The sequence below is a fragment of the Trichosurus vulpecula genome, chromosome 6 (genome assembly GCF_011100635.1).
Source record: "Trichosurus vulpecula isolate mTriVul1 chromosome 6, mTriVul1.pri, whole genome shotgun sequence".
NCBI classification, from domain to species: Eukaryota; Metazoa; Chordata; class Mammalia; order Diprotodontia; family Phalangeridae; genus Trichosurus; species Trichosurus vulpecula.
Genome location: NC_050578.1, coordinates 213,830,767 through 213,852,304, shown reverse-complemented (window position 1 = coordinate 213,852,304; position 21,538 = coordinate 213,830,767). Strand labels below are relative to the sequence as shown.

General features: G+C 39.3%; 1 protein-coding gene across 2 annotated transcripts in view; it reads left to right on the top strand.

Annotated features, from left to right (window-relative positions):
* Window positions 1-21,538, top strand: part of MAEA (macrophage erythroblast attacher, E3 ubiquitin ligase) — a 130,358-nt gene that overhangs the window by 64,350 nt on the left and 44,470 nt on the right. The window contains exons 4-5 of one of the 2 annotated variants that reach the window (XM_036762344.1): window positions 18,073-18,195; window positions 18,955-19,068. In XM_036762344.1, the coding sequence (XP_036618239.1) occupies window positions 18,073-18,195; window positions 18,955-19,068 (237 nt within the window). The remainder of the gene's footprint in view (window positions 1-18,072; window positions 18,196-18,954; window positions 19,069-21,538) is intronic. The other variant, XM_036762345.1, reaches the window with a different exon arrangement.

Below are 21,538 nucleotides of genomic sequence, written 5' to 3'. Positions count from 1 at the left end.
TATATTGAAAGATTCATCCAGCTATGATTTTTAAACCACTATCAAGTTATCTGAAACAAAAAATAGCAAAACCAAATGCTTTAAACTAATTACCTGCCACTAGAAAACTAAAGCCAATTGTAAAACTTCACTGTAGCAAGCTAGGAACTGAGTCTATTCAACTTTGATTTGTCCTGTTTGTGACTTGTCTGGGCCCCTTCCTGTCTTAGAATCTTTGTACTGTTTTGCATGCTTGTCTTCCCTCACTGATTGATGACCCATGTCGTAGTTCTCTTCCTGCCTGTTTGTCCCATCCTTCTGTTTCCTTTACGGGATCATCATTCAGTTCCCAGCTCATGGGCTCTGTTGTGGGCCCTTTCTCCCCGTTCTTTCAGCTCATCACTTCCTTTGGATTCAGCTATCATCTCTATGCCTATGTCTTCCAAATGTATGTATCTTCTGGGTGCCAGTCCTACATATCTAATTGCATTTTACTCTTCTCCATCCAGATGTCCCAAAGGTATCTCAAAGTCCTCAGTGCAAAACACATAATTTTTTTTCTCTTTTTTCCTATACCTACCTGGTTTTTTGGTTTTTGGTTTTTTTGAGAAAACCACCATCCTCCCAGAGTCCTAGGATTTCAACTGAGTCATTATCCTCCCCACTTCTTCATTCTCCTTTGCCTCCCATATCCATTGAGCTATCAACTCTTTTGAATTTTACTTTCACCTCAGTCCCTTGTCACTTGAGCCTGGATTATTGTCGTAGATTCCCAATTGGTATCTCAGCCTCCAGTTTCTCTCTTCTCAAATCCTGCTTATATGTTAGCTGCCAGAGTAATATTACTGAAGCACAACAGGAGCATTCAGATTGCTCTCCCTCAAAAAGCTACAGTGGCTTCCTGTTACCTCTACAAGAAATTAGTTTGTCATCAGTGCAGTAGCTGACCTTGACGCCATTTTGTCCTCTTTGAAGTTGTCTGTCAACATCTCGGAAAACATCATACTAAAAATAGCATGGGAGTAAGTACACAGCCCTGTTTCACTCCATTGGTGACTGGGAAAGTGCAAGAGCATCGTCTGTTATCCAGAACCATGCAAACATGCCATCATGAAACTGACATATAATACTGATGAACTTCTCCAGGCAGCCAAATTTTGCCATCATGCTTCATAAGCTTTCATGACTGATAGTATCAAAGACCTTGGTTAGGTTGACACATGTTATATACAGACCTCTGTTCTACTTCTGGCGTTTCTCCTGGAGTTGTCCAGCTGCAAACACCACATTGACCATTCCTCAGCCCTTTCTAAAGCCACATTGGCTCTCAGGTAGATGACCATCTTCTAGGTGAAGGATCAGCCAATTAAGGAAGACTCTGGCAAAAGCCTTGCTGGCAGTGACTAAGAGAGAGACAAGCCCCACTCCACCCTGTGATTGTCACAGGGCAACCTGTTTCCTTTTCCTATCTAAAGATGGACAATGGAGGCATCCTTCATCTCCTGGGGATAGCCTCTTGCCATATAACCCAGAAGGTTTCAGTCAGCTTTTGTATGAGCAGTGAATCCCCCGCCTTGTAGATCTCTGCTGAGATTGAGTCAGTGCCAGGTGCTTTGCCACATGAGAGGAGCCTAATGGCATTCAGTACCTCTTTTTCAGTTGGAAGTTCAGCTTGGGAGGCATTGACTTATACTTGGGTTATACGGTCAGTGGCTTCAGCGTTTTTGATAACACTGTTAAAAACATTATGAAAGTGTTCAGCCTATCCCTCCAGGATCATCTCCTCTTCACTGATCATTGTGGCTCCATCAGTGCTTCGTAGTCGAGGTGCACCTGAGGTCTTTGACCCATAGCTTTCAGAGCATCATAGAAGTATGTTGGGTTGTTGCTGTAGGCATAAAATTGAATCTCATCTGCCTTCTTACTGAGCCAAGAATGCTGCATCTCTCTAAACTTTGCTTTTTTCTTTTGATGGAGTTAGAGGCAGACAAACCGTCCTGCCGGCACGTCTTGTGTAGTTCTTGTTTTCGTTTAGCAGCTTCTCAGTTTCCCCACCATTTTTGCCTGACCAATGCTGGTTTGCTACTGCGCTGATAGTGAGCTATTGACTTGAAAAGGCTACAAGCCACGACTAAGGTGGAGGGAGAGTCGGTGTGTGACTTTTTTGTTTAAAGATGATTGTGCACTCAAAGCAACCTTTTAGGCTGAAATGCACAGAGTCTAGAGCGCAGCCTAACAATTAACACCAAAAAAACAGAGGTTCTCCACCAGCCAGCACCACACCATCCATACATGGAACCATTTAACAACAGCAGTGACAAATGGAGAAGTTTTGAATGCTACGGATAAGTTCACTTTCTTGGCAGTATACTTTACAGGCATTTTTCCATAGATGATGAGGTTGCTGCACAGATTACCAGAGCTAGCTCAGCCTTTAGGAGGCTCCAAAAGAAAGTGTAGGAGAGAAGTATTAGGCTGCATATCAAACTGAAGGTCTGCACAGCCATTGTGTTTACTTCATTGTTCTGTGCCTGTGAAGCCTAAACAGTCTGAACAGCACTGTGCCAGAAAATTGAACTGCTTTCATTTGAATTGTCTTAGAAAGATTCTGAAGATCACCTGTCAGGATAAGGTACCAGACACTGAGGTTCTCCCTTGGAACTGAACTGCCGTGTATTCAAACTCTACTCTAGGGAGCGCAACTCTGATGGGCTGCCAGTGGAGCCGGAATGCCAAATGTATGTTTACCTAAAAGACTAATTTTTGAAAAACTCACACAAGGTAAGCAAGCACTCACATGGAAGTCAGAAGAAGCAGCACAAGGACACTCAAGGTTTCTCTGAAGAATTTTAGTATCAGTTGTGAGATTTGGGAGACACTGGCGCAGGACCACCCAGTATGGTGTGCCTGCACCAAAGAAGATGCTGTGTTCTGTGAGCCAAACAGAAAGCAGCACAAAGGAAACACAAGATGCACAAATTGAGAGTCATCTCCATCCCAAATGTTCAAATGGATTATGTGTGCCTAACTTGTGGTAGGGCCTTGTGAGCTCATCTTGGACTGATTACACACAGTCAATACATCACTAGGCCTCTTCTATCACTAGGTGTCTTCTAGTACAAAGGACAAAAAACAATGATGATAAAGTATGAATTCTTCTGGCATTTAAACTCCTTCATGATATGACTCCAGTCTACCTTTCCAGGATTATTACATATTACTGCTCCTTCCCCACTCTATGATGCAGCCAAACTTTTTTTTTCCTTTCCGTCTCTCTGCTTTAACAGAGCGTGCCTTCCATGTCTGGAATTCCCTTTCTCCTCATCTCTGCCTCTTAGAACCTCTCACTTCCCTCATGATTCAGTTCTTCCTCGAAAGGCCTTTCCAGATTGCCCTGAGGCTTGGAATGTTACCCTGTTTAGTTCTGCCTCTTAGGAGCCCTAGTTTCCTCAAAACTCAGTATGCCGCCTTCTACTCGAGGCCTTTCTTCAATCTCTGCCCCCTGCTGCCCCCTTTCTCCACCACCACCTTCTATTTATTTTACTTATACCTTTGTATATATATATATTTTCTCTCCCTTGCAATGGGTAGGCACCCCAAAGGCAGGAACTGTTTTGGTTTTTTATCTTTTTATCTCTAACACTTAGGAAAGTGCCAGACATATAGTGGACACTTAATAAATGCTGGTTGATTGTTTCGATTAAAGAGTTCTGAATTGAGACCAAATGTTTGAGGGATGCCGAGAAGGACTATGTACCAATATCTGTGTGTGGTTGAGGAGAAGTAAAGGTATTGGTAATGGGAGTTGAGATTGATGGATTGATTGGGAGGCCATTTTATTTAAGGGGGCATCAACATGTTTTATTAAAGTCCCCTAGTATGAGTTGGAGAGGTTTAATAAACCTTTCTTTGCAGGTAGTCAAAGCCTATTCAAAAAGCATAGAAATTTGTTTCAAATTAAATTGAAGATTTTTTTATTCTTTGTATTTGTAACTTATTTAGGTATTACCCAACTTCATATTTAAATTTAAGTGATGTTTAATGCAATATCTACCCTGTTCATCTCTTCCAGAACTGACCTTCACTGATATGTTTTTCTTATTCTCTTACAAGTCTAATCCAGTCACTGTGGAAAATGGATTTGCCTTTTAGTAATGTCATTTAAATGTGTGTTTCATTGCTTAATTGTGTTGAAAGCCAGTCTTCTGAATTCAAGTACCCTTTCTCTCTTGCAGCTGTTCAGTTTAGTACAGGGAACTAGCAGCAGTTTTATAGGAGAAAATAATTATTAAAAAGCACCATTTCTTTTAGAGGCAAACATGTCTGAAGCAGAAAAAAAATTGTAGATTTTCAAAGCTGCAGAGAGATAATCTTTTGGGGGGCGGCAGGGCAATTGGGGTTAAGTGACTTGGCCAAAGTCGCACAGCTAGTACATGTGTCAGGTGTCTGAGGTCAGATTTGAACTCAGGTCCTCTGGACTGCACCACCTAGCTGCCCCCCAGAGGGATAATCTAGTTATACCTCCCATTGTTTAATTAACAAGTTATCTTCTTTATCTAGTTCTGTGTTCCACTTTTTTTTTATTAACTACAATGAATGTGGTTCATTTATTCAATATCAGGGAATAAAGAACTCTAAATATGTAAATAATCCATTTGAGCAAAGAAAGCCTTTAATCACCAATACTTTATTTTAACCATTTAGTGTGGAAAAAAAAGTATTGCACAGTCCTCTGCTATTCTAAGTAAAATATATGAAACATAATGAACTGTTATCTTTAAAATTATTAAAAACTTCAGTTACCATGTTTTACTGTGATATTATAGCATGATACCCTTAGGGTGGTGCAGTGCCATTTATCTTTACACTGAATGGCCCCAGCTGTTTCTTTGGAATTTCTGTGTCCGCTTTTAGAATTGTTTTTCCATTAGTCAGTTCGCAGTTCATTATTACGTTCAGTGTATCTGCCTGTATTGTCCTTGTCCCCCTCTCCGTTTTTAATTTGCTTCTAACCTATTATGAATTTAGAATGAAGAATGTACAAACCAGTTAAAATTGTTTGTAAAGTAAAAGTAAATAAATTCTAAGTGAATCCTGTGCTAGTTAAGAATAGAAGCAGGCACTGCTCCAAGATTATGTGACATCTATATTGGCTCTTACAAAGTCTTTATGGCTTCCTTCCTGGGTTTTTGGCTGATTTCCAGGTAGCTGGAGTTGAAAAATAATTGAAATATTATGATAATTTGCTTCTTTCTACAAAATATATTGCTTTCATACGTGGAATGTACACAGTCCCTACCTTCTGCAATCTTCTCCTTCCTTCAAGTTTCAACTTGGGCTCGTCTCCTGTGAAGCCTTCTCTTCTAGTTGAAAGTTGAACCACCTCAGATTTTCCTAGAGCATTTTCTTCTTCAATCTCTTCCTTTTCCTTGTTACATTCTCCTTTGTATCATGAGGTACATGTTTACCTCCTTTACTGTCTGGACAGAGTATTATTTTTTCATCTTTGTACAATTTTTAAGCACAGAGATCTCACCATAATAAGAGCTTACTAAATATTAAGTTGAATTAAATTGTACTGCATTAACTATAAAGTCATTTGCATTTAGAATACCTAGTTTTGGTGGTTGTATTTCCTTGTGTATTATTTGGGGTCACCCAATCCTTGTTTATCTACGATGAATAAACTCCAGTGATTTATAACTAGAGTCCCCAGGGCCTTCCCTCCTTGACTGCCTCAGAAAAATCTCATACATTTCACTAACTTTCTCAGCTTTGGCTAATGGGCCTGTCAGACCCACAGTGATATAAGACTTTCATGGCTCTTGGGATAATTGCAATTAAAAAGTTAGTCTTCACCAGCCATTTAGAAAATTGGGCTTAATTTATCTTGGCCCACCCTGCTCTTAAAAATGCATTTGAAGGAGAAAGAAACTTTAGAATTCAGCAGACATAGGTACAGTATCTCCTGTGTGTACAGAGCAGCGCAGGGCTCAGTTAGTTCTATGAAAGTAAAAAGTTTTACAGTTTGGAACTATGCCCGAAGGGCTATAAAAATGTGCATACACTTCGACCCTGCAATACCACTTCTAGGGCTGTATCTCAAAGAGATCATACAAATGGGAAAAGGACCCACATGTACAACATGAGGGAAGGCACTAGAATTGAGAGGGATTACAAAGGGCTTCCTGCAGAAGGTAGGATTTTAGTGGGGATTTGAAGGAAGCCAGGATGTAGAAATGAGTAGGGAGAAGTATTCCATGCATGGGGGACAGCAAGAGAAAGTGCCCAGAGTGGGGAGATGAAATGTCTTGTTGGAAGAACAGCAAGAAGGGCATTGTCATAGAACACATGGTGGGGGAGGGGTTTGATGTAAGGTGTAAAGACTGGAGGGAAGTGAGTACAGATTTTGTGTGAAGGGCTTTGAATGACAGGGGATTTTATGTTTGATTCTAGAGGTGATAGGGAACCACTGGACTTTGAGTGGGGGTGGAGTGACATGGTCAGACAGTAGAAGATAGAACACTTTTTAAGAGAAAAGGCTTGATATAAGGACACCAACCAGAAGGCTACTGCAGTAGTCCAGGCATGAGGTGATGAGGGCCAGAACCAGGGTGATGGCAGAGTCAAAGAACAGAAGAGGGTGTATAAGACACATCACAAGGATAGAATTGACAAGACTTGGCAACAGATTGAAATTGAGGGGTAGACTGAGTGAAGAGTCAAGGATGATGCCTACATTGCAAGCCTAGGCGACTGGGAAGTTTTTATTAAGCAATATTTGAACTTATGCTCTTCCCTGAACATGCCCTGCACTCTCCTTCCTCCGTACCGCTAAGACTTTGCCTGAAATGGTGTTTTCTCCTACTGTCCCTATTCTCCTATTCTTTGAAAAGCAACTCAAAGGCTGCCTCATCTACAAATCTCTCCCTCACCTCCTAGTTGGTAGCAGCTTCACATTTTCTTAGAAGCTCTCTGCCCCTGTGAAGATACGGATTTATCAGCTTACCCTGTATTTTATAGTTGTGTTTGTGTAGAATGTGAACTCCTCAACTGCACAGTTTATCTACCTAAACTGAACTCTCCCCTGGGTTGTGTCCTCCTTCCCCTCCTCCCTAGCATTTTGCTGGACAGTTTTTAAAATAATGGTTTAACAGAGGTTCACTGAATGGTTAATAGTATTCCTACATTCTCTTTCCTCCTTTCCTTCTCCCTGTCCGCCTCCCCTGCAGTGAACTTTGTGTATGGAATATTTGGGGTTTTTTTTTTTTAATTTTGGGAAAACAAAAAGGAAAAAAAATCTCACTGACTTTCAGAATACCTGAATTTAATAAAATTAAGCACACAAATGCAGCAGATTGTTCAGGTTCTCTAGAGGTAACAAGTTTTCTTATGACTAATATTGTTTGAGAAAAACAGGGTTTTTTACTGGTACTTTTTTTCTTATACAAAACATTTTTCTAATGGATTTCGTGTAATAGGATTTGATCTGTATTTTGACACCTTTAATTGAGACCTAAGAAAATGTGAGGCAATTTAAATTCTCTAATAGTAATCTTTTGCTCCTTAAAGGAAACAGAGCCTCCTTTTGTGGTCAGGCTTAATTAATTACTAGTTATAAAAATGCTGCAGGGAGAGATGAACCAGCCGCTTTTCCTTCTTTTTGGCTTGGTCCTCCTGTGCCATCGAGGCCAAAGAAGCTATTTTCTCTTGTGCTACAGCTAGCTCATTTTGGAAGTTTAAGGCACAGTGAAACCACATTAAATGATCCTTCAGTGGTATTTAGCTTTTGTTACAAAGGTGGACACTAATCTAGTGTCTTACCAGGCCTTGTAAGCCAATTCATTTATTATTTTTCCATGAATTTCTACTTGCTACATAGTGAATTCTATACAATTTTTCAATGTTCACTTGTTAAATATGTATTGTCTAAGAAAAAAAGTGACATTGATAATATCCAGATTCCAAAAGGCTATAACACTAGCGATATTTTGATCAAATAATCTTGAAATCATAATGCAATAATCATAAAGCTGCATCTTTATTGTTATTAATACATGACGAAATGTCACTTCTTTACAGCTAATGTGTTTATCATGCCTAAAATAAAAAATATAGAAAAAGTAGCCAACCCAATGTAGAAATTAAGTCATCCTATTAATTTACACTACATGTTTAAACCAATAAATGAGAATCTTATTTAACCAAATCATTGGTGATATCAGGAAATAAAACTATTTGATTTACAACCTGCTAAGTGGTCTGGAAAAGAATTTGGGATACCTGGATATTAATGAACTTCTTTGATCAAGGAAAAAAAAACACTCTTTGGTTAAGTGCAGCAAACAGCATTGGTGATTGGTTGTGTTTTTAGCTAACGGTGTCTGCCCCTGGTGAAGCCATCTCTTCATAGAGTCCACTATTCTTTCAAAGTAAGAGAAGAGAAGGCAGCCCATAAGAAATTATTTGCAGGAAAAACTTGTCTCTTCTCACAGGAAAGGACAGTCTTCCAGTATCCTCAAGCAACTGCCCTGAAGTACTTGCATATATGGTGAAACAAGGCAGAATAGCTTAGAAAGAAGTAGCTCCCTGCTCTTTTGAATCCTTATATCAGCAGCCTCTGTCAGTTCAGCCACTACTTGCCTTAAACTTGATATAGCAATTTTTACCTGATATGGTAATTTTTTTAAAAAGTATGTTGAATGAAATTAGGTTGCATGGTGTGGTGGAGTCATAAGAATACTGGAATTGGAGTCAGAAAGCCTGGATCCAAATCCTACCCTTGATGCTAACTGTGTGACCAACCACGGACAGGATATTTAGACTCTCTGAGCCTGTTTCCTCATCTGCAAGGTGGGGATAATGTCTAGGGTACTTGATTCACAGGTAGACATTAGGCTCAAATGAATGTAATGTATATAAAACACTTCACAAGCCATTAAACTGGCATTTATGTGGGCATTATTAATAATAATGAAATTGAGACCAGTACTCATCAGCCTTCCCTCTTCCCACCCAAAAGAAAAATGGAAATCTCTCAATAGCAGTTGAAGCAACAGAAACTAAGATTTCAATTGTCTTGGTATTTTCAGCTGTTCTCTTTAAACAGCTGAAATACCATCTTTTGCTCTGACAGCATCTTTGTTCATTCTGGAGCTATTCTGAATATCTGTCATATTCAGCATATTTCAATTGTATGACTTACAGTACCCTGCTTTAGAAAATACATACACTTTAAATTTGGTGGAACAAGTTCATTTTTATGTTAATACAAACATTCTTAGCAGTGGATTATTGTGTTTGTAGTACATTGAATTGTGCAGTTCCCCACTGAGTGTTTTTTCCCCTCTAAGTATGAGTTGTCACAGCATGACACGTTTATGCAGCTCAGAATAATCTCTGAGGATGCCAGTTCAAAATGGATTCAGTTCGTCTTAGTTTGAAAACACCTTTCTGAGTCTTTTCACTACAAGTGTATGAAGAAATCCTTTAATAACCTGCTCCTGTGTGTCTTGAAAAGTTGTATATTCAGTCACATTTTGACTTTGTCTCTGAATACAGAAAGCTCACAGTGAATTACCACATGAAGCTATATAAGCACTGTTAAATGTTTGCCCCCAGGCAAGCTAATGTTAGGTTGAATTTGTGGGAGGCCTTCCCACTTCCAGTGGGGTATATATTGTCACTCAAGGAAATAGCATTTTAATGTTGTATCACTGGCTCCTTCTCTGGAGAACAGTGAATAGAATGTGGCTGATTACATCATAGTTACGGCCCTGGTGTCCTTCTACCTCCAGGTGGACAGTTTCTAAATGTGCTGAAGAATAAAGAGTAAAGTCACTGGGGTTTATCTGTTATTGCTAAATGATTGAAGTAGTCACGTTGTTTTTCCTTGTCTCCCTTTGGTTAAGTTAAGGCTAGTTCTCATTTGGTGTCAGAGCTATTTGTTGCATTGAAACATTGAGGCTACAAGGTAGCCTTCCCTTCTGGAGAAAATGGGAAGTAAATGCCATGTAAGCAATATAAAAAGTATTGGCCTTCACCTCAAAGAAGACATTTTTAAAGGAGGTGACATCTGTTGATGGGTCTGGGGAAAAGAACTCTGGCTCTGGAATCTAAGCCTACTTTCCTGTGTAAAACTGTGTAACCTTGGATAGGTTCCTTAACCTCCATTGAGTGTCCTTTCTGTAAAATAAAGCGGTTGGATTGGATAGCATATGGGCTGCCTTTCAGCTCAAGATCTAGGATGCTAACTAAGGGCCGATAGGAATACAGGACTCATTTTTAGTGAATACTGTAGCACAAAGACAAATTGATTTTTCATCCATGGGCTATAGAAATCCTTTTGTGTGTGTATATACATTAATAGTTTACTCTGGGTGAATGGTATCCTGTCATATGTTGTCAGAGGGTTCTTAACCATTATAATAATCCCAGCAAAAATAACTACTCCCATATTCACAGTGCTTTAATGTTTGTAAAGCGTTCCTTCACAACTACCATGTGAGTTAAATACCACAGGTATTATTATAACCCATTTTACAGATGAGGAAACTGAAGCTCTGAGACTGTAATTGATTCACTATTGACCACCCAAGCAGTAAGTGCCGAAGTCAGATCTCAGATTCAGGCCTCCTGTTTACAGCCACCTTCTAACCTGCTTAATGTTACAAGAAAAAAAATGGATGAAAGTCAGCAAGTGCAGTTTAGTAGCAATGACATCACATTTCCTAATTTGAATGTTTTATTTAGTGTTAGGTAAAGTCAGGTAAGGACTTCGGATAATTAAAGGCCAATTGTAAATGTCAAGTAATGTTTGAGGTGCTACAAAGAATAACTTATATAACTTTTAGTTTGCAAAGTATGTTTTCTAGGAGCTTGAATTGATTGGTAAGGCAAGATGTACACAAAGAATTAAGAATGAGTCTCTAAATCATAGACTGAGGAGCTCTTCTTCAGTCTGGCATGACCCTAGAATCGTGGGTGGTCACATGGGTGGTCAGTATTGAGAACAGGGATTCAGACCCTGCTCTGCCAGGTCTGCTGTAGGATTTGGCCTTCCTACACATGACAGCCCTTCAGCAGCTGTATTGGAGAGGCAGAGCATTGTAGTAGGTAGAACGCCGGACTTGGAGTTAGGAAGATCTGAGTTCTAACTCTGACCCTGGTACTTACTAACTGTGTGACCATGGGCACACAGCCTAATCTCTCTAGGGTTTCAGTATATTCATCTATATAACAGAGGCACTAGATTCAGTAGCCTCTAAAGCTCCTTCCAGCTCTAAACCTATGATCCTATGTCAAAGATTGTTTTAAATTTTCTTTGTATATACCGTATGGTGCCTAGAACAGTACCAAGAACAGTAGTAGGTATCCAGTAAGTATTTATTGGATGGATGGGTGGCTGAATTACACAAATCCAATCAAGACTTTTCAGATATTGAAACCTAGTCCAAGGATCCCTCATTATACATAAATTTCATTCTTCTCCATACATGTAGTTGTTATATGGACTGTATGGTCTTTTTTGAGCATCAGTTTTATACAAGAAACTGTGTTTAGTGATGTGAGAAATGCCAAGAAATGTCACAGTTTATAGAGTTTACCATCTTGTTGGGGACAAAATGCATAAAATTATATTTTGCCCTGAATTATTAATGATTTTGAGTACCAGATGTTTGATATCAACAGTGGCCAAGCCAAGTGATCCAGCGGAGGCAGCAGTCATGGGGCTGGAATGCTCAGGAAATCCCTCCCAGAAGCCTGTGTGAAACATAGGCTCCTAAAAATGGACAAGGCTGAGACAAACAAAAATGAGAGGTGGGAGTTTCCATGGGGGGATGACATGAACAAAAGTGCCTGGTGCGAGTTGGGAGCAGCCCAGAAGATGTCATAGGAACTTGGGGGAAGTAGGCCAGAAAGAAGATTAGGGCCACGGAGGAGAGAATGTTCAACTCCAGACAAAAGATTTTGGACTTTTCTCTATCTATAGTCAGTGGGGAGCCCTTGAACATTTTTGAGTGAGGGAGTGATGTGATCAAAGCAGCATTTTAGGAAAATTAATTTGGTGATAATGAGCAAGATGGATTTAAAGGGGAACAACTAGAGGCAAAGACACTAGGAGCCTATTGTAATGATCTTGAAGTGAGGTGACAAAGTGCTGGACAAGATTTGTGGCATAAGAATGAAAAAAGCACACAAAAGGTATGATGAAAGACTAGTCAGATATCACCCTCACTCTCTCACCCTCCACATTCAGTCCATTGCCAGGTCTTGTCAGGTCTGCCTTTATACATCTCTCTTATGTGCCCCTCCTGTCCTCTGACGCTGCCCCCACCCTGGTGCAAGCTCCCATCACCACACTCCTCCACTATTCTAATAGCCTTAGTTGGTCTCCTGTCCTCAAGTTTTCCTCAATCCAATCCATCCTCCACACTGCTGTCAGTATAGCTTCCTAAAGCATAGGTCTTACTATGTTGCCACTGTATTCAGTGAATTCTAGTGACTCCCTCTCACCTCCAGGATGAAAGAGAAAATCTTCTGCTTGACATCCGTTCTCCTCTCCACATACCTTGCCACTTGTTCATACCAGCCTCCTTGCTATTTCTTGCACAAGACATTCCGTCTCTGCACTATGTGCCTTTTCACCGGCTGTCCTCCCTGCCTCTAATTCTCTTTCATCTCCAACTTGTGGCCTCCCTAACTTCTTTCAGTCAGTCAGCAAGCATTTGTTAAACATTCGTTTTGTGCTAGGTACTGGGGGTTGTCAACAGGCAAGCATAACTTCACAAAACTCAGGTGAAAAGTAGGTTTATTACAAGAGAAATGCACATGCATGAGGAACTCATAGAGTTCACAATCAGTACAGAATTTTTCACATTTATTACAATAGGACAAAGGAAGGAGGAGAAAAAAATCTCCATTTAAAGGGTCATGGCATGGGGAGGAGGGGGAGGTGCAGTAAAGGTGGGAAAAGGACAAAGCCTCTCCCAAAAAGAAGGAGCAAGGTGATGGCAAGAGCCACAAAAGCCATGTTCTTTTCCCTTGGGAACAGCTAAAATGTGAATATAGGATGGTCTGCTTATCTCTGAGGGTCTCAGCTGCACAAGCAATTTCTCAGCTTGGTGCAGACTGACTGGCACCTGCCTTGATTCCCAAGGACACACAGGGAGTCCAGGTTGGGACACAAACAATGCACACAGCTGAGGGGAGGGGAGGGTAGGCTTTGTCCTTCACACCTTTAGGGCCTCCTGCATATTCTTTATCCGATGGTTCTGGAAAATATGGCAACTCTAAAAGACAAGGTCAGGGAACCCCTTAGCTGAGTACAAATATAAGCAGAAAGAAAGATGGTGCCTGCCCTTGAGGAGCTTCGATCCTAATGGGGAAAGACAAGGTAGAGAAAGTCCAGAGTGCAGCCTTGAAAAGAATGAGACGTGGTTGTCCTGGATACCTAACTTAAATGAAAGTTATGGAAGGAGCCATCCTTCAGAAGGAGAGCCCATGGGGCAGACTCTTCTTCTAGTGTGTGAATTCCAGGGCTGGCTAGAGTGAGAATGAAGAGTTGGGACATTGTAAAAGAAGTCCAGAGTACAGCCTGGAGAATGGCAAGCAACCTTGTCCAGGTACCCTTCATGCTAGGGCCTTCCCTCAGAAATTATTGTGAATTTATCCTCTCTGTATCTTGTGTGTACAAGGTTGTTTTCATGTTGTCTCCCCCATTAGACTGTGAGCTCCTTGAGAGCAGGCCCTATTTTTTTGCTTTCTTTGTATCCTTACTGCTTAGCATGGTTCCTTGAATATAGTAGGTGTTTAATAAATAAATGCTTATTGAATGACTTGCTGACTTGTGTGTTCACCAGTGTTTATAAAATTGAGTTGATTTGGTAACCTTGTGGATGTAGACAACATGAAAGAGGGAAGTTGGTGCCATTCATTTCAAATGGAAATAGGCAACTGTTTAAGGGGGAAACAGTGAGTAGAGCACCGACCCTGGAGTCAGGAGGACCTGAGTTTAAATCTGGCCTCAGACACTTGACACACTTACTAGCTGTGTGACCTTGGGCAAGTCACTTAACCCCAATTGCCCTGCTTTCCCCCCTGCAAAAACAAAACAAAAAAATAAAGAATGTTTACACCTGTAAGTGATCATAGATATTGACACCCACTAGCAAAGCATGATTCCTGTATCCTACTGCTATTAGAAATTCTCAAGTGGTAATGCATAAGATTTTTTTTTTTTTCAGCAGAAGCTTTGTGGACTAGGCATAAGCCCAAAGTTAAAACTTTGATTACATAATAGTAATGGCCCAACCTGTTCCAAGACTGGCCATTTTCTTAACCTTGTCCTTATCAAGCTTTTAACTGAGTAATAGCAATACATTTCCAATTTTACCTTGGTTAGTAGAGTTCAGCAGCCAGGGTTGCATTACAAGTAATTTTTTAGGAATACGTATTTTCTGATGCTGGGCATTCTTGACCGTTTTTTGTGTGTCATGGAACCTTTGGCAGTCAGAAACCTGTGGAGCCCCTCTCGAAATAATTTTTTTAAATGCATATAATAAAATACGTAAGATTACAAGGGAAACCAATTATATTAAAATACAGCTATCGAAATATTTTTGAAATTAGTTCATAGGGTTTGATAAACCCAAAGACTCCAACTTCTGGGATAAGAACTCACTATTTGACAAAAACTGCTGGGGAAAACTGGAAAATGGTATGGCAGAAACTGGGCATAGATCAAAATCTTACACCATATACCAAAATAAAGTTAAAATGAGTTCACAATTTAGATATAAAGGCTGATACTGTAAGCATTCTGGGAGAGCAAGGAGTAGTTTGCCTGTCAGATTTATGGAGAACAGAAGAATTTATGACCAAACAAGAGATAAATAACATTATGGAATGCAAAATTAATAATTTTGATTATATTAAACTGAAAAGCCAATGCAGCCAAGATTAGGAGGGAAGCAGAAAACTGGGAAAGAATTTTTACAACCAGTGTCTCTGATAAAGGCCTCATTTCTAAAATGTATAGAGAACTGAGTCAAATTTATAAGAATACAAGTCATTCCCCAATTGATAAATGGTCAAAGTATATGAACAGACAGTTTTCAGAGGAAGAAATTAAAGTTATCTGTAGTCATATGAAAAAAAAATGCTCTAAATCACTATTGATTAGAGAAATGCAGATCAAAATAACTCTTAGGTACCATATCACACCTGTCATATTGGCTAACATGACAAAACAGGAAAATTATAAATGCTGGAGAAGATGTGGGAAAATTGGTACACTGATCCAACCATTTTGGAGAGCAATTTGGAACTATGCCCAAAGGGCTATAAAAATGTGCATACCCTTTGATCCAGCAATACCACTTCTAGATCTGCATCCCAAAGAGATCATAAAAATGGGAAAAGGACCCACATGTACAAAAATATTTGTAGCAGCTCTTTTTGTGGTGTCAAAGAATTGGAAATTGAGGGATTGCCCATCAATTGGAGAATAGCTGAAAATTTGTGGTTTATGGATGTAATGGAATACTGTTGTGCTATAAGAAATGATGAGAAGGCAGACTTCAGAAAAACCTAGAAAGACTTGTATGAACTGATGCTGAATGAGGGGAGCAGAACCAGGAGAACATTATACACAGTTGCAGCCACATTGTGCAATGACTAACATTGATAGACTTGGCTCTTCTCAGCAATGCAAGGTTCTAAGATAGCTCCAAAAGACTCATGATAGAAAATGCTGTCCACATCCAGAGAAAGAATTAGAGTCTGAATGTAGATTGAAGCATTCTGTTTGCACTCTTTTTGTTTGTTTGTTTATTCTTTCTCGTGGTTTATTCCATTGGTTCTAATTCTTCTTTGCAACATGACTAATGTGAAAATATTTAATGTAAATGTATATGTAGAGCCTATATCAGATTGCATGCCATCTTTGGGGAGGTAAGGTGGGAGGGGAGAGAAAATTTGGAAATCGAAATCTTGTGGAACTGAATGTTGTAAAATAAAAATAAATAAATTTTTCGAAAAGAAATTAGTTCACAGGCCCCAGATTAATGGTGGGTGGTACCATGGTACATGGTAATACATGGTACCTATGTCTAATTGGATAGACAGGTGTAACAATAATAGCCGTGTCAGGGAAGCCATCCTGCTTGGTATCCTACCCTTGACCCTGCAAATAAGACACCAGCATGTTTTCTTACATCCCGTTCTCTCCTGCTTATTCAAATGGCAACATACCACAGGGTTTTTCATGAATCCTAGCCAGCAATGCGAAGTATTACAAATGTCTGGCAGGATTTTAGACTGACATTCAAATCAAAGGAAACTACATCTTAATAATGACAAGAATGCTGAGCATAAGTCTCAGCCAAAAATGACATTCTCAGTCTTTTTATTCTATAACCAGGTTCTTCTCTGTTCCTCAAGTTCTATTCTCCCTGTTCCTCACCTCACAAAATGAAGTTTTCTATAACTTTATTTACCCATTTCTTTTCATAAATTGAATTGGTCTCAAAATTGGAACTAGGTAGGGAGTAGAAATGATGATTGGGAAGGACTGGCAGAGGGGAGACTATGGGGGGCCCAGGGAATACCTGGGATCATAGGAGCAATAGCAATACATAGATTTAGGGCTAGTCTAACTCTAGACTAAATTAGAGTTAGTCTCATTTAGTCCAACCCTCATTTTTCAAGTGAGGAAATTGAAGCCCAGAAATATTTGTGAGTGTCCCTGGTGAGACAGGTAGTAAGCAAGCTAGGATTTGAACTCCTGTCCTCTGATTAGAAACCTTGTATTCTTCCCACAATCTAACACCATGCTAGGAAGACTATGCCTGCTGCTTCCCGGAAGTTCTCAATTCTCCTTTTTAAGAAACATCCATGCTCTTTTCCACATGAAACTCTCTCATGGAAATTAGGCTCACATTTACTAACCTTGTTTGCCCTTTGGGCAAGAAGGATTCAATGCAAACATTTCAGTGCCCAAAGGCTGTCTTAAAAGCCACCATTTCCATGTGTTCTTTTTTGGAAAACGACAACAACAAAGATAATGGAATTAGAGTCTGTGTGCACTTAAAATTGTTTCTTAAATAATCACAGAACCTAGGTTAAGGAGAATTTTTTTAAAAGACTAATTTATTGGACTTGTTTGGTGCATCATTATGAAAATATTTGCATTCTAGGCTATTAAAAAGCATTTATTGACCATCTACTGACTCATCAAAATGAGAAATTCATGAATACAGGTCTTTGAACTGAGGGCTCCCGTATATTATCTTTGTAGCTACAGTGCCAAAAATGGTATATAGTAGGTACTTAATCAATATTCCTTAAATTTTTATTTATTTATTCAGAAACAAAAGTCATCAGTTATCTGACCTACTAAGAGAGAAGATTGTATATGCCATGGCCCAATTTAATAATCAGAAGTCAAATAAATTAATACAGCAAAGCGTTGGACAGAGAGTTAAGAGCTGCCAAGTCTAGAGGAAACAAATGATGCATTGGAGAGAGCATTGAGTTCTGAGGCCAAAGACTCTGGATTAAACAGCATCTCAGAAGTTTGCTCTCTGTCATTATGGGCTGGGCACTTCAGCCTTTCCTTACAGGTTCCTCTTCTGTCAAAGTTCATAGTTGCACTACTCACTTCACAGGGTAAATGTGAGGAAAGTGAAGGGGTTGAAGTAGATGATGTCTAACCCCTCCCCCAAATGTTGTGAAACAATGAAGTGAAAAAAACTGACTCATTTTCAAGCCTAAATATAATTAACTGCTACCTTTTTTTTTAACCCTAGTGAAATGAAGGAAATAAAGAAGACAACACATGATCTTAATTGTGTTTAAAACATTAATGTAACAGACTCATGACTCTTAAAATAATTTTCCTTATCAAAGTATTCAGTTCATTCTAAAGAAAGATGTTTGTTACTACATAGGGAAGAAGGCTTATTAGGAGATCTAATTGTAAATTAATGGACTCCAAGTAATGTTCTAAAGTTCACCTTGGTGTTTTCTTCTGACTTCTAGGTGTATTTTTTTTTCTTACTATTTTAATGAAAATCCTTTCTTTCTTTTAAGGACTTGGTGAACATTGAGATGTTCTTGACAGCCAAAGAAGTGGAAGAATCTTTGGAAAGACAGGAGACTATGACTTGTTTGGCTTGGTGTCATGATAACAAATCAAGACTCAGGAAAATGAAGGTATGGTGATCTCTTACAGATCTTCTGTTGGCTTAAATAATACCCCTAGTGCCTACATCTTATGGCTAATACCATTTGAACTTGGAGAAGGAGGGTTATAGCATTTATGTGGACCAAATGTATTTACATCCTTTTGGTTCAGTTTTTTTTTTCTTTTTGTTGGCAGATAATCAAATGATATGAAAACCCCTATCCCTCCCTTTACCAAGGCTTGACTAAATCCCAAGAGCATTGCTTCTTCTAGGAGCATGAGGCGTTGTATACAGTGTTTATTATTATGTTGCAAACATGCTGTATGGTGTGTAAATAAGGCCAACTTTCAGAACACCTATGGAAAAACGATATTCTGAGCACTCAAGTTATACATAGCGTATTTCTATGGCTTTTGAGTAGTCTTTAATATTAGAAAATGAACTTAAAATGTAATTGTCAAGCAAGAATACCAATTCTATAGCCTGTCAGTAGTGAAAGTACATTTTCTCAAGACCAGTAGCTGAAGATAAAGAACCATGATACATTTGTCATTTACAGTTAAACTCTAATATTTAAACTTGCTTTTTAAACTACTTTGTTATTCTAGGGCTTGCAGAAATCTGTTTTTAACTGACATTAACCAAAATCCCTGCCTCCCTTGGAAAGGTTTTGTTCTTTGTTTTTTAAACTAAGCGCTTCTTTAACCTCCCCCACGCCCCAAATATTGTCTGAGCATTGTCTGAGTGCACTTATGACAAGGAAAGAGTGACATTCTCTGTCACTCAGGGCCGTCAAAACGAGAGCGAAACGAAGACGGGACGCAAAAGTAAATCGGCCAGTGATTCCCCTAGAGAGAATGATGATCTTGTTATGGAAACCCTAAAAGGAAAACCAGAATTGGTATGTAAATACTATCACATCCTTCTACAGTTTAAAAAAAAAAAGAAACGAAACCCTTGTGTCATGTTAGTATATATACAAACAATAAGAAATGGCAGTTACCTGAAGAACCTAGCTTTTCAAGGCTTTCATTTCCCATCACCAATTTACAGTATAAAAACTTGGAAGAGAAAAGAAAATGTCCATCCCCCAAATAAGTTATTTCTGCAAGCCCTAATTATCTATTAAGTAAAGCTCTGCAAGAGCAGAGTTGGGAGAAAGGGAATCTTACTTGACTGCTTTGGGCAAATTTCAGCTTAGCTTGTGAGAATTTACCTTTGCCCTTCTCATTCAGGCTGAATATTTAAATCCCCAAGGAGCTCCATGAATGCCTAACATAGGTATTTGTACTCAAAACTGGAAGAAAGTTGTAAGCCAACATAGAAATCAAGTTAAAGCTAAATTTTTGGTTTGCAGATTTGTACCTCTTCTAAAACATAATTATTTTTAATTTACAAAATTTCCTAATGTGAAAGGAAACCTCATAAAGTCCTAAAGCATACTTTAAAAAATTTTCAATCTAATAAGATATTTAATAACAGCATGACAAAATGGGTAGAACCCAGCTTTGCAATAAAGGACTTACATTCAATTCCTGCCTCTGGTGATTTGGGGTGACTTTGGGCAGAGTACCCAGTACTTCCCCTCCCTGTCCCTCAGTTTCCTCATCTGTAAAAAGAGAGGGTTGGACTAGGTGGCCTCGGAGGTCTCAGCCAACTCTTAAGTCTGCAATCCAGTACTTTCTGGAACCGAATATGAATTCTAGACAAACAAAGAAGCAGAGGTAAGATTTTATACTTCATGAAGGATCATATGAGATCATAGGTCAAGAATTGCTTTCTGCAAAATTTATTCATATTGTTTATAATCCATATAATTTTAGAACTGGAAGGTTGGAATGTACATTCGTGTGGCCACAGATGCTGACCTTGCATCCAAAATTATATATATATCTTTTGGGCATATATGGAAGTTAGTTCATTTAAGGATTAGGAAGTTGTTATAATTTAAATAGGCAACCATTATTTAAATACTGACAAATATAAATTTTGAGAAAAACCATAACTACCGTTAAGGTTGTTTCCTGCTCATTCTCTAAAATACGAGTCTTATTAAACCTCACAACTTTTATCTTTTCTCATTTTTATGTATTGCTCAATCCTGTGCCAATATTAGCTGTAGCATAATACTTAACCAAAGAAATTTAGGTGTATGTAACTAGAGGTATACAGAGAGATTAGAAGGGAGTACAGAACAAAGGATATGGTGCCTAGAGGAGGCAGTCAGAGAGTCCCTCCCAGCCCTATTCAGCATATACAATCCTGCCACCATATAAGATACCTCCCCTTTCCCAAACATGACAATGACCTTACCTTTCCATTGCCAGAGTATTAATCAGATATGGGGATTTCTTCCTATTAGAGTAACTGAGCACATTGCACGATATGACCATACTTTTGTTTAAATAAATCTCTCACCTTTCAGTACCTTCTGTTACCCTGGGTTTGGTGTGGAAGAGGGAGTGAGCTTGTGTGTATCTCTTGTAATCAGCTCTAAGGATGAGGATCCTCACAACAAGAAGAGTTCTGTTCTTGGAATCATTTCATAAGCACTTAGTCCAGTGTCGGGGAGGAAGGGGGGTAGATTTTGTATCAGCCAGGAGACATGCCAACTGTAGCAGGGCCTCTTGGACCCCCAAATACATGGAATAGAGACTGTAAGTTTTTCCTTTTCTTAAGAGGGAGGCCTTTTGGCTTTCTCCATTATTCCTTTTGAAGGCCATGAACGGGGTCCAGTGCTCAGTACACAGTGGGCACTCTATAAATGCTGCTGACTTTTAGAGCTCACCTTGGGAAAATTCAGAGGTGAAATCCATCTATACAGATAATACTGATGGCTTATATATTTTGAATATGGATATTATTTTTACTGCTTTTTTCCCCCGGAAATAAAGTTGAAATCAGTAGGATCCAGAGGAGGTCAAGAATTAGGCACACAAAGCCAAAGTGGAAAAGCAACCAAATAGACTGGTTGGTCTGAGCACCCCAACTCTTCATAGAGTGCCTTGAATGCCTTGAAATTCTATGTCACACTATGCAAAAGCATATGAGACAGAGATGTAGTCAGGCTTGACATAGCCTATAGTAGCCAGGCCAGCAACACACACTTGAGATATGGAATATTTCACATTCACTCAGGACTCCCCCCCGCCCCCACCCCGGCCTATTTGTGGTTTGAAGCCTTAGGAATGGACTAGTGGCAAAATAGGGGCCAATAGAGAAGTTACTGGTCAGATTGCTATCAAGGTCCCAGGTCTGGGGCCAGAGGCTTCCAGTGAAGCTGTTGGAGACCTCTGTACTAGATCATTCAATAAATAAGTACCTAATCTTATGCAGACTTTATTCATTTAGGTTATAAATAGTATTGAAGC